This window comes from Juglans regia, chromosome 2, assembly GCF_001411555.2.
Source record: "Juglans regia cultivar Chandler chromosome 2, Walnut 2.0, whole genome shotgun sequence".
NCBI lineage: Eukaryota > Viridiplantae > Streptophyta > Magnoliopsida > Fagales > Juglandaceae > Juglans > Juglans regia.
The window spans coordinates 37699072-37711866 of record NC_049902.1 but is presented as its reverse complement, the minus strand read 5'-3'; the positions used below and the strand labels follow the sequence as shown (position 1 = coordinate 37711866).

General features: G+C 36.9%; 1 protein-coding gene across 4 annotated transcripts; it reads left to right on the top strand.

Moving 5' to 3' along the window:
- Positions 1–1391: 1391 nt before the first annotated feature.
- LOC108986059 lies at positions 1392–9152 on the top strand. 4 transcript variants are annotated; one of them, XM_018958593.2, is made up of 4 exons: positions 1392–1552; positions 2591–3026; positions 4102–5275; positions 5713–9152. In XM_018958593.2, the coding sequence occupies exons 2-4, from the start codon at positions 2860–2862 to the stop codon at positions 8719–8721; spliced, it is 4350 nt and encodes a 1449-aa protein (XP_018814138.1). In that variant the 5' UTR covers positions 1392–1552; positions 2591–2859; the 3' UTR covers positions 8722–9152. The 4 variants fall into 4 exon arrangements, with proteins under 4 accessions (XP_018814138.1, XP_018814130.1, XP_018814122.1 ...); XM_018958585.2 differs by having other exon boundaries at positions 1392–1556; XM_018958577.2 differs by having other exon boundaries at positions 1392–1683.
- Positions 9153–12795: the final 3643 nt, after the last annotated feature.

Below are 12795 nucleotides of genomic sequence, written 5' to 3'. Positions count from 1 at the left end.
GGCCATTTTGGGCCCTATTTCGGTTCGGACTATTTTGATGGCAATGTTGTATTTTTTTTGGGTTTGGATGACATTTTTTGTAAATTTTAAATTTAAAAAGTATTTATATAATTTTAACTTTTTTTAACTAAAATGCACCAATACCAAAATATTTTATTCAAGTATTAGAATGATCATTGGAATTGAATTTAAAAGATTGGGTTGAAGTTTGTAATAAAAAAAAGGGTCTCTAAAATTTTTTGTTGTGGCAGCTTAAGAGCATTAGTAGTGACCTAGTTAAAGTTTGATCAGAATTTGACTATAAAATTTACTTTTATAAATTTAACTAACTACTTTTTAAAATATATTTTAATTGATTTTTTTTTTCAAAAAAATCACGAGGTTACTAAGACATTTGTAAAAGTAATGGGACTATATATTAGGGCTGCCTGAGAAAAATACTAAGAAAGAAAAGGAAAAAATTATACTTAGATAGGATTTGGTGAGTTTGATTTAAAAAACTAAACTTTAGTTATAAAATTATCACCTTTTCTACTCTTTAAAATGATCACTTTACTATTTAATTTGAGACACATATATAATTCATCTATTTGTTAAACGTAATTTTAATTGTTCTATTATAGAGTTTATATATATAGATAAATAATAGGATATAATGAAAATGTGATAATTTGACTAATTTTGTAAAAAATTAAGAGAAATAATATTTATAGTAATGAGTATGTAAGTATCGTATAGTCATTTTAAAAAAATAAAAAAATATAAAATTGATATAAAAAAATTAATTTTTTAATAATAAATTTTATTATTTTTTAAAATAACTGTACATCTTTTATTATTAAAAAATTAAACATATAAGGATAATTTTTTACTTATTATTTTACATCGTGTTGTGCGATCTGAAAAAAAAAAAAAAAACTACATCGTGGTGGTACTGACAAATGTCTAGCAGGCAACATGGGCTATTGAGTTTGGAATTTACAAGAAAGTAGGCCCTAAAACCGACATTTATGGCAATTAGTCCGGCTCCTCTCACGTATCACAATCACTCTCATTAACTTCCGTTTGATTTATGTTACCTCTGTGCTCATTTCAATTTATTTTATTTTATTTTATTATTATAATTTTTTTAAAATTTCATATAAAATATAATAATAATTTAAATTTTTAATTTTAGATTAATAATAATATTAAAAAATAATATTTTAATAATATTTATTTTATTATTTATAAACTTTCTCAACTATTTTAAAAATATATAAAAATAAAAAAATAATAAATAACGGAAGAAAATTAGGGGTTGCAGACTTGCAGATCAGTAGGTATAGGATAGGACAGCTTTGTATATGATTTTGTATTTGTCTCTCTAATTTCTTGGGGGAAAAAAAAAAACGCAGACCCACACACACACTCTCTCTCTCTTACTTTCTCTTCCTTTTCTTCAAGTCTCTTAACGCATATTCACAGATGGGAGGTGAATCCGTGGTGTTTAATGGTACAAATCTGCTTTTGGTGGAGTGACGAGAGAGAGAACCTGATGCCCTCTTGATGTGTGAGTGAGTGGTGCTCTCTTTCTCTCGTTTTTTGTCGTTTATTAGCATAGCTAGTCTCCGATCCAGGACTTCATTTCTCGCCCATTTTCTGCCCAAACCGTATCCCCCAAAACAGCTTCAGAAGCAAGAGGTCTGTTTGCCTACGATCTGCCCTGAATTTTGTTTTCTTTTCGAGTTTTCTTCTTCTTCTCTTGCTGCTTACCCAGTTTTCATGCTATTAATTACTTCTGGAAATGTTTTCCGGGTTTTGCTTCTTGGGGGCTTCTTTCTTCAGCTTGAATATATACCATTGCTCCATGTGATTTCTTGATCTCTGTGTGTCATGTTTCCCGACTGGCTTCTTTATTCTGACGGACTCACTATCTAGTCGCTTTTGATTTCCTTGAAGAAAAAAGAGGACGAATCTGGTCCTTTCGGTTTTGGTTAATCGTACCCTGGATTTTGTTACGTACATAGGGTCAGTGGACTGTTCAGCTAACACACTTGACGACCTAAGATTTGGGTTTCTTGCATTCTTTCGACCATAAGACTCCCTTCTACTTGATGAATCTCTTTCTTTGCTGCTCCGGAATTTGTTTGTGTTCTATTTTTTTCTTACTTCTTGTCTCCGTGGTTCACTGTATATATTGCTCTTCTTCTGATAGTTTCTTCTTTGATTAAACTCTAGATTTCTCATGTCATACAATATGTTTTCGCTTTAAAATATTTTACATGATTGTTCGAGTACGCCTGCTGATTGTGGAGTTCTAGGGCCTCAATTTTGTAGTGTTTCTTTCTGAATCATCCCCGCATAAAATAACACTCGCTGACTTGGGAATTATATTCTCGTCTTCGCTTTGTGGCTTCTAGTTCCGTTCTTTGCTTGATCATTTGGGTTTCCCTAGATTTTGACGATTCAAAGTAGATGCTTCTAATTCACTCACCCCGTCACATAAAATAACGTTCTAGGGGGGTCTAGAACAGCCCAGTTTGCCTTGTTCTTCTGGGTCTTTCCTCAAATTCGTTATCTCATGCTATCTCAATTACTTCTCTCGCAGGCAAATGGATGAAGATTCTAGTGGCGTTGTTTGATTTCGATCCACACTTAGTTACAGTTTCGTATTGATGCTGCTTTGTGTTGGTGGCTTTGTGGTGGGGTTTGGAGGGAGTAAGAAAGTGAAAAACAAAAAGGAAAAGAAAGAGTGAAAGGCCTATTGTTGTTATATATGCTGAAGACTAAGTTAAAGATAAGGCCCAGTGGTAGCGGTAGTAATAGAGCTTGTGACTGTTGGAAAAACAGCACAAGAAGAGAGAACCTTTTTATCAGATGTTATCCATTGAAAACTCTCCATCAGATCCCTCGTGCACTTGCGATGTTTCCCAGTTGAAATCTGGTAGTGATGAGAGGGCCTCTCATAAGCTTCCCTTGCCAGAGGTAGATCTGTCCAAGCGAGCCCTATTTGGTGAAACCCCACTTCCCAAATTCTCCATAAGGTTCTCTCTCTCTCTCTCTCTCTCTCTCTCTCTCTCTCCAACTGCTTTTTCTCTGGTGGTGATCCGAAAAGTTTTCGCATCTTAAGACTAAGAGCTTGTCGATTCAGATCCGGAGTTACAAGCTGCTTGTGGATCAGTCCTACATGGGGCCTAACTCATAATATCCTTATTGTCTCTATTTTGATCTCTTGGGGATTTTGCTTTGCTTTAGCTAATGAACTTGTTCATGGCTTTTAATTCTATCGGGCTTTTACGCTTCGTCATGGATCATCCCTAAACTCTATCCTAATCGTCTGTCTACTTAAAATCTGTAGTTATTTAATATTTAGTTGCTTTTCTTGCTTGATTTTGCTGGTGATTTCATGTCTCTTTGCCTATTATATAATCTTCCCAGAGCTGGCTGCATGCCCGGGAGAATTGTTGCTACCCCATTTGCAGTCTGTACTTGTTCTAAGCATATCACGCTGCGCGTACACTTCAGAGTTTTCCTGTTCACTAGATCATAGAATCTCCTTTGTCACTTTGGTTGGCCGTTGCTCCACTTTCCGTATGGTCCATGATTCGCTTTGAGTCAGCTTACAATATAATTTTTTTTCGATTGGCACTGGGGTGTCCTGGAACATTGTCATGACTAATCCCAGAATGCACCGTCATGACTAATCCCAGGAGTGCACAAGCTCTCGGCAAGGAATTTTCTGTAAATGTACTTCTGGTTATACAAGGGAAAATCTTCTAATCTAATGGTCCCTATAAATTATTTGTACTCAAGAGAATTTGAACCTTAAACTTGGGGGAGCAATATACCCCCAAGCCCAAAGCCTTTACCAGTTGAGCTGACCCCTAGGAGTTGTCAACATACAATATAATTAAAGATGTAAAAGTTTTCATCATCAGTTCATTTGTGCTCAGGTTTTTTCCAAAGACTAGCTAGTCCGAGTTATATATGTATGACATATAGTCCTTTCTTTTCTTTGGTTTGAGATTACGAGATCTGCACTAAATTGATTAACTACATATATTTTTATAGGTTACAAGTCACTACATAATTAACAGAATATTACGATTTGTACTGCAGAGATTATGTTTTTATTACCCGAAGCAAGGATATCAAGACGAATTGGCCTTTTTCTTTGAAAAACTTGCAACTTTGCTTGAAACATGGTGTGAAGGATGTGTTGCCGCCGTTTCAGCATCTTGATAAAGTGAGGAACGAATGCTTTCAGGAATGTACGGTTGGAAGTAGCACACTTGAGAATAAAAACTTGAAGAATATTGTTGGAGAGCTGTCTGGGCCGCCTAATGATCATACAGTATTAGACTTGTCTGTAAATGCTCAATTGAATCAGAAGCCACCAGAAGCTTGTATAGAGACAACTACTTCACGTAGGTCCGAAGGAGAAAATGATCTCCCATCCACAACAAGTTTTTCTCGATCTGATATAGAGTCACTTCCTGCTAATGGGCTGTCTAGCTCATCTTTAGACCCTGATACATTGCATGAAGACTCAGTCGAAGTTGAAGCTGAAGGTCTTGCTCCGGCCCACCAGAGTGAAAGCACAACCCGACCCTCTAATAAGAAGTGCAGATTGGTAGTAAAATCTGGTGTCAACTCTGATCGTAACTTGACTGAAGATATTGCTTCGAATTGTACTACCATATCAGAATTAGCAATGGCTTCAAAGATATGTCCTGTTTGCAAAATTTTCTCATCGTCCTCGAACACCACCTTGAATGCTCACATCGATCAGTGCCTGTCTATGGAGTCAGTTCCCAAGTGGATGGCTGCAAAACTAACCAAGCACAGATTTAAGCCAAGGAAGACTAGATTAATGGTGGATATATATGAGACGGCCGCAAGGTGCACATTAGAAGAGCTTGATAGAAGAAATGGCACGAACTGGGCCACAGTTTCAAGCTTGACCATGCAGGATAATGACAAGTCTGAGATGCCTGCGGAAGGGAAAAAGCAAAGGATGTTGCTGGTTCATACTCCAGATAGTGGCAATGTTGGTGCAGTTTATATTGATTCCAGTGGCACTAAACTCAGGATTTTATCCAAGTTTGATGATGCACCATCAGTGTCTCAAGTGAGTGAGGAGCTTGGAACAAGAAAACACTCAAAGGAAGGTCAAGGAAGTAAACTTCTTTCAACCAAAAAGAAAAAGCGCCGTGCGCCCAAACATCATAAGTATCTCAAACTTGCTCTTCAAAGCAAAAAAAAATTCTCTCGCAAGGCCCATTCTTCTCAGGTACACTGCTGCTTCCTTTGTATATGGGTTATTCTTTTTCCCCTTTCAACGAATACACTTTTGCATATCTTCATTGACTGCTTTTGTTCATTATTGATGCTAATTTTAAATCTCTATGCTCAGTATGTGATCTGCAAATTTGCTTATACATCTCACCGGTTGATTTACAAATATATAATTCCATGAAAAGCTTGCGCATGCTGGTGAAGACTGTTGATTAAATTGTTCTCAGAATTCTTGGATCAATAATATTGGTGCTTATTTATTCTGTGGGTAATTTCATTGAGCCTGTGTATGAACTAAATGCCAGAGCAATAAAATTACTTGAGACTTTTTCATCTCTTAAGCCACTCTTTTTTGTGTTCAATTCTTGCAATCCACATTTATTCCGAATTGAAAAGATCTTTTGGTTGCATTGTTGATTGATTGTTAAACAGATTTATGGTGGTCAAGGAGTGGAAGAAAGGTGCAAGAAGAAGGAACATCAGGCAAAGAATCAAGTTAAACCCAGCGATTCTGGAAATTTGAGACATTGGGTATGCTCCAAAAGAACTGGAGTTGCAAAAAAAGTCAGTAGAAAAGATGTCCATCAACATCTGAGTGACAGTGATCAATTTTGTTTTGGTGATTCTCTTGTGGAGAGAAGTCAGGTTTCAAAACTTGCAAATTTCTCTCAGAACCCAATTTTTTCTCCTGAGAAAAGTGAGAGAATGAAGAGTCCCTTTTCTGAAGGCCATGCTCGTGACAAGAGGCAGCGATCTCCAGGGAGAAAGCGAGTTGGAAGTCCCTTTTTTGGAGCCAGGATCAGCAGCAGTGTTGAGAGGTCTCTTCCACTAATGAAGAGAAATGTCAATCAATTGAGCAAAGACAGCAATTCTGTTTGTGATGATTGTATATTGAATTCTCCAAAGTCCACTGTAGATTATGTACCTTTGCTAAGAAGCAAGCTGGATGATATTGCTGCAGGGCCAAATCATAACTCTGATATTCCTTTTCTTCCTTGCACAAGTCTAACTAGAAGTTATCATCCCTTAAAACCGAAAGCCATGAAATTCTCCTCATCGAGGAAAAATGTATTGGCTGTCAAAGGCAGATTATCTGTGACTAAATCCAGACCAGATATGATCCAGAAGTGCTCAGCCCTTAAGACTTGTCAAGTAGATTTTACTGCAGGAATAGGCAAAGACGTGGCGGCCTGGTATTCTGAAGCTGATGAGCAATATGATTTGACGCACAGTCGTATTGACAATAGTTCTGGAAGAGAAGAGATATCAAGTGAAGTATCTTTTGGCAGTAATACTGTACTAAGAATCAAGCAAGATAGAGGAGCAATCAGTATAACTCGAAAGTTGAAGAGTTCACAGTTGGCTACTCAATGTTGTGGGCATGATAAGTGCGAAAATGAGGATTCTTCTGTTAGAGTTGGTGATGATTTTCTGGACAAAGTTGTTGACTTAAAATCAGCTACAAGAGAGGTTTGGATCCCTGGGGAGGATATTGTCTCTGAACTAGCTGACAAAGAAGCTGTTCAGAAGTTTGATACAACTTTGTTTCAATCTCTAGATCCTGAACTACAACACAAGCTGGGTAGTTTTACTAAGACCCCATCCAACTCTGTACAATTTATTAACGGTAATCAAGGGCCTCTCTGTGGAGCTGAAGCACTGAGAAGTGCAACTAAGCCAACTCTTGTTGATGAACAAGATATATATTGTGCTGATAAAGTGGGCAATGACTTTATTGGGCAAAATGTTCTTATTGGGGAAGAAATGGATTCTGAAATTGGGCAGGAAAACTTTTTTGAAGATGTAGATCCAATACCCATTCCAGGGCCACCGGGATCATTTTTGCCAAGTCCTCGGGGTATGGGATCAGAAGATCTTCAAGGGAACTCATCATCAACCACAAGCCGGGTTCAATCTTCTCAAGATCTGCATGCCTTTGATGGGGATTCGTCAGATTCTCCTATTTCTGCAACATCAACTATCTCTAATTCTACAGTTGCTGGATATGATTGGAAGTATTCCAAACCATTTTCATCTGTAGGTCCTCATTCAATTCAAGACAAGATGAGGTCAGTCTTCTCTGTTGCTAGCATTGAGCCTTCAGCAGAAAGTGTTGTTGTAGTTCCACAGACAAAGGGTAGAGAAGTAGAAAAGCTTATTTTTTATGGGGAGAATAGTAATGTTAATAAGATCTCGATTGAAAAGTTTCCTCTTAGTTTCAAAGGCGATGAGCCTTGCTGTTGCCAAAGGAAGGAGAGAGCTTCTCACAGTGTAGCATTGACTTATCAAGAATCACAACTATTAAAGCGAAGGGCTGCTGCTTCGGTGACATTGCCTACCATAGGAAAGCAAATGAGTTGTAATCTTAACACAAGACCTGGGAATTTTGATGCGAGGCCTGAAATAATTCCTCTGAGCAGTTGCCCAAGTTCAAAATCTGAAAAGGTTGTTTCCCCCATCATTAAGTCCCCTGCAGGTCCCATTTCTTTGAAGGGTTCCCCAGATGTTGGAGCGAAGTTTCCAGGTCATGGTAGTTGTGATTCTGCTAGTCCATCTGCTTCTAATCCTGTACTAAGGCTGATGGGGAAGAATTTGATGGTGGTCAACAAAGATGAAGATGCATCAGTTCCAGTAGGGCCTGTCCAATCACATCTTGGCCAACTCAACCCTCTAACTCCAAGGTTTCCAACACTTTCTGAAGTCTCTCCTGTAAATATTCAAAATGAGGTCTACCGCTGCCATCATCATATGGTCCCTCATATAGGCCAGGATTCACATAATTTATCAGGGCATTGCTTTGAGGGAAAGTTATCAAACAGTTTTAGAAGCCATACTGCAAAGACACCGCAAATGGTTGCACGAGGGCTGGCAGGCTTTTTTCCAGACCAGCCCCAAGATGGTGGATTTATTTCTTTCATGGAGTCTCATGACCATGAAAGTCACTTCAATGTTCCAGCTCAACAAAGCAAGTCTAAGAACAGACCAAATGGATCACCCACATGTAATATGGAGAAATCCTTAACAATTCCTGACTGCCAGCAGATGAGTGCTCGTTCTGCTGCCAATGCTGATAGAGAAATTATTATCATTGATGACATCTCCTCTAGTGAAGCCAATTTAACCACTGATGTCACGAAGTACTCTGGAGCATTGAGGGAAAGAAAGGCGGTTTCATCTGTCATTCCAATCCCAGTGGTTTCAAGACATTTGAACACTTTTGCTTATTATCAGTCACAGGACCCTACTCCACTTGGGGAATTACCAGCGGTGCACAATGCCAGCTTTCATGTAACCCCCTCGCTAGGAGCCCATGCAAGTTCTGCTAGATGGAGTTGTACTTCTGAAGGTTCTGGTGTGCTGCAGTGGAGCCCTTTTTTTCCTGCGTCACCCTCAACAGGTCATCTGAGGTCTGCACTGTATAATTCTCCAAGCTTGACATAGGCGCTGCGAGTTTTGTTTGGGATGGCACATTTGCACCCGGTCACAAAACAAGGTTTTGCTTCAAAACTGAAATGAAATCTTGAGCTGCTCATAGATTAATGATAGGCAGAAACTTCCGGAGATAACCGAGATAATGGCGGTTGATCAAAGACAGAACCTGCGCACAAGTTCAGCTGTTGAAATCTTAGCTTGAGCTGGTTTATACCGAGTGTGGGTCCAAAGTTACGAAGCTTTTGAGGCTATCCATGGGCATTTTTAAAGCTACCCAGCAATGTATAAGCACCCTATGAATAAAAGTTGACCAGGAACCTTTGCTTTTAGTCAATGGACTTGAGCCTCCTTTTGTGAAGTCGGAGCTGCCTTTTGCACGTACTGTTTTTACCTTCTAATTTTATAACACTACCTCTATAAACTATTGGCCTTCAAAATCAGTTCTGTCAACGTTTTGATCATCTACATCTGGTTACTTTTAGCCGTTAGATGCGATAACCAACCAAACCGTATCGATCGTGCTTGATCTTTCACTTTGTATGTAGATTTTGAAAGCTAACCCATTAGAGAAACGTACAATATACATGTTCCTGTCCAAGTAACCTAAATATCAAGTTGATCGTGAGAATACCGATCTGACCATGATTAGTCTTGTGATGCCAGATTCACAGCGAATTTGATCTCTCGGCTTGCGTTGGTGGCTATATCTGTGCTTCATGTTGTTTTGTTGAGATCACCTTGCCGTTTCCTGGCTAGAATAAATGGATGACGAGCGTGCATGCCTCTAGTACTACTGATAAGTGATGGTAGGTAGAGCTAGAACTTTCAAAGCCCGGGGACCGTACGTGTCATGGTTGCTGGACACATGAGATGCTTGTGATGTTCAGTACGTAGATACATACGTATCTACGAAAGATCGATCATCATGTAATGGTTGCAACGTACCGTGTTGCATCATGCATTCAATCAAAATTTGTTGGCAATCTTCCTTATCCCCGCGAGGAAAAACAGGATACAACTCATTCAGGAGATCAGCAATAACCGCATGCACATGCAGATATTTGTGGCCAATCGTCGTCGTCTTCTTAATTATTATTATTATTATTATTACTTATCAAAAAACAATTATTATTATTATTATCATTCTCCAAATCGGTTGTATATACTGCATGCTTTGTTATACACGTGCTGGGAGATGAGAGACTCCACCGTTATATTGTGAAAGGACAGTATCTCTTATAACCTTATAATGTGGGGTCCGCCGGGACAACCCGGAAGGACCCATCAGGAAGCCAAACTTTATCTCTGAGTTTTAGTTTTTGTAGAGCTCCAATGGCTTGGATCTTAGAATACGAATAAAAAGGTTATGGATGCCTAGCCGACCATGGGACAGAGAGGAAGGAGTGGGAGAGCTACGGGGGACGGCAAAGACCCAAGGAAGGTACAGAACAACAAAAAGCTTGGCGGTCGGATCACTACCGTCACTCCTTGTCTCGTTGCATGCGCTCCACTAACCGGTGTTAGGCAAGGCAGTGGATGGAACGTGTGGACTTTGCTTGGTGCTGGACGCAGGACAGTTTTTTATATTTGGAAAATGATGGATATACAAAACTTTTTACAACTTTTTATAAAACTATATTTTAAATGAGCGACATCTTTTCAATTAGTCTTCAATTTGGTGCACTTGCAAAAATAAAAAATAAAAAAAAACAAAAGTCTCCTACATTTGAAGGGATGTAATCAAGTTGAGTCAGTCTTTGACTTGTCGAGTTTGACTCGACTTAAAATACATGAGCTCTCGAGCTCGAGTAATCTGAGTTTGAGATTTTTATTTATTCTTTGTTCGAGTTCGACTTAGTAAACTAAACTCTCATCTTGAGCCCGAATTGTTTTTTTTTTTCTAAATAAGATTTAATAATTAATAAATTAGATAAATAAAAAGAAAAGAAAAAATCTAATATTGAATTATACAACTAACAAGTAGAACCTCTATTGAATTATATGATTTTAAAAATTTATAAATAATTAATATCTAACTAGTTGATATTTATCTATAATAACAATATATTATATGTCTATAAAAATTATTAATACATACACGTAATATGATAGCATATATCTATTTCATATATGGTTCCCACATACTAGTATAAGAAATTATTAAATATTAATTATAGACTAATTATTGTACAAATTATAAAATATAGCTATGAAATATATTCAATATATAAACATAATTAATTAGGTTACATATTATATATTTAATTATATAAATGTTATGCTTATATTATTAGCTAATACACATATATATGTATATATACATAGGTATATGTATATATTTATCAATATATGAATGAATTTTAATCGAGTCAAGCTAATGAGTCGACTTGAGTATAAACGAGCGGGCCTTAACGAGTTTTAGCCGAATTGAATCGAATTTTGTCAGATATGTGTCATTTACTAATTAAGCAGATATTTATTTTCACAGACGAATTTTTTTTTTACAAATCCAGTTTGATTCGAGTTTAATCAGATGAGTATCGAGTGGGCTATCGAACATATTAGTTTATTTACACTCTATACATTTCTAATTTTAAGTTTTTAACCTTAAGTTTTAAACTTTTTATACTTTAATATCATTGGTCAAAACTCCTGTCGTATAAGTTAACGAGATTGCCACGTAGCATTAATGAATGTTTTTTTTTTTTTGAATCAGCGTTAATGAATGTTACATTAATGTCATGTCTCAACTAATTAGAATCTAAAAATGCTACATCAACAAAAACTTATATCAAACAAGTAGAAAGTTTTTTAAAAATTAAGAATTTAAAAAAAAATGTGAAAATGGAACTGCACATGGACTTGTAATTAAATATATAACTTTCATTTCATAATTTTAATTTTAGAATAAAATTCTTAATTTAATTGGATATTTAGTAGGATAATTAATTGTGTGGCTTAATTCATATAAGAGGAAAATTTTTACTTCGTAAATGATTATGTAGCGTATATGTTGAAAAAATGAGCAATTTAATTGGATACATTATTTTTATTTTACGAGTTTAAGTTAACGATATATAGTCGGCACTCATGCATCGCATTAAGTGTATGTTTGAAATTACAGTGAACATGATGTGCAGGTTTACAACCAGGCTTGACTTATTGTTTTCTCCCTAGTCTCGATCATGGTGGCCGCCTCCCTCTATCACGGGTCCCGTAGTTGTCGTTGTATAAACACCTGATCAGTTAGAGATACAACAGTCCAATTTAAAGTTACCCATAGGTATTATTGATTACCATTAGATATAAAAGAAATAGAATATTTTTTATTCTTATACAATGTTCTATCCTGTATTCCAAAATTGACTTCGAGGAACCTGTTTATACAAGTTCTCATTAATAATGGGAAAAATGAAGAGACGAGTGTAATTTAACAAAGCTCCATTGGAAAACTCTTTTGTAGTTTTTGAACCCACAGGTGTTTTGCTTTTTGTCTCCCCAAGCTTTTGGACTTCTAATTCTGTTTCAGCATTTGCTACTATGGTTTTAACATTACCATTATAACCACTACATCTCTTAACATCTTCGCCCAAAATGTGACACAGATTATATATTACCATAATCGAAATACATGGAACACAAGTAGAAAGTCTTCCAAACATGCCCTCAAAATGTAATGAAAGCTATGGGTGGATTAATCTCAAAGTCTCGAAGTTTGGTTGATGTTGGAAGTTAGGTTGCTTGCAGGGAAGAAGTACTTCCAAGATTACTGGCTGGACCCCTTTCTCTTATGTATTCTGATAGTGTAACTGCTCAGGATTCTTGATATCTCAAAATGCAGCTGCGTAGAAATTAGAAATGAAATGGTCGATCATTTCACACTTTACCAAATCCACCTTTTGCCTACTTTTGTGGAGGTATTGTAAATTGGTGTAGAGACTGATAGGCACCCATATAGCAGATATTGCATTTGTAATCAACATTGTCAAACTGTTAGCATTGGTCTTCAGTAAACCATTATGGACATGTGTATGAAGGCTCTGCATATCTTTGTACAAACATACACATTTGGTAAGTGCAACT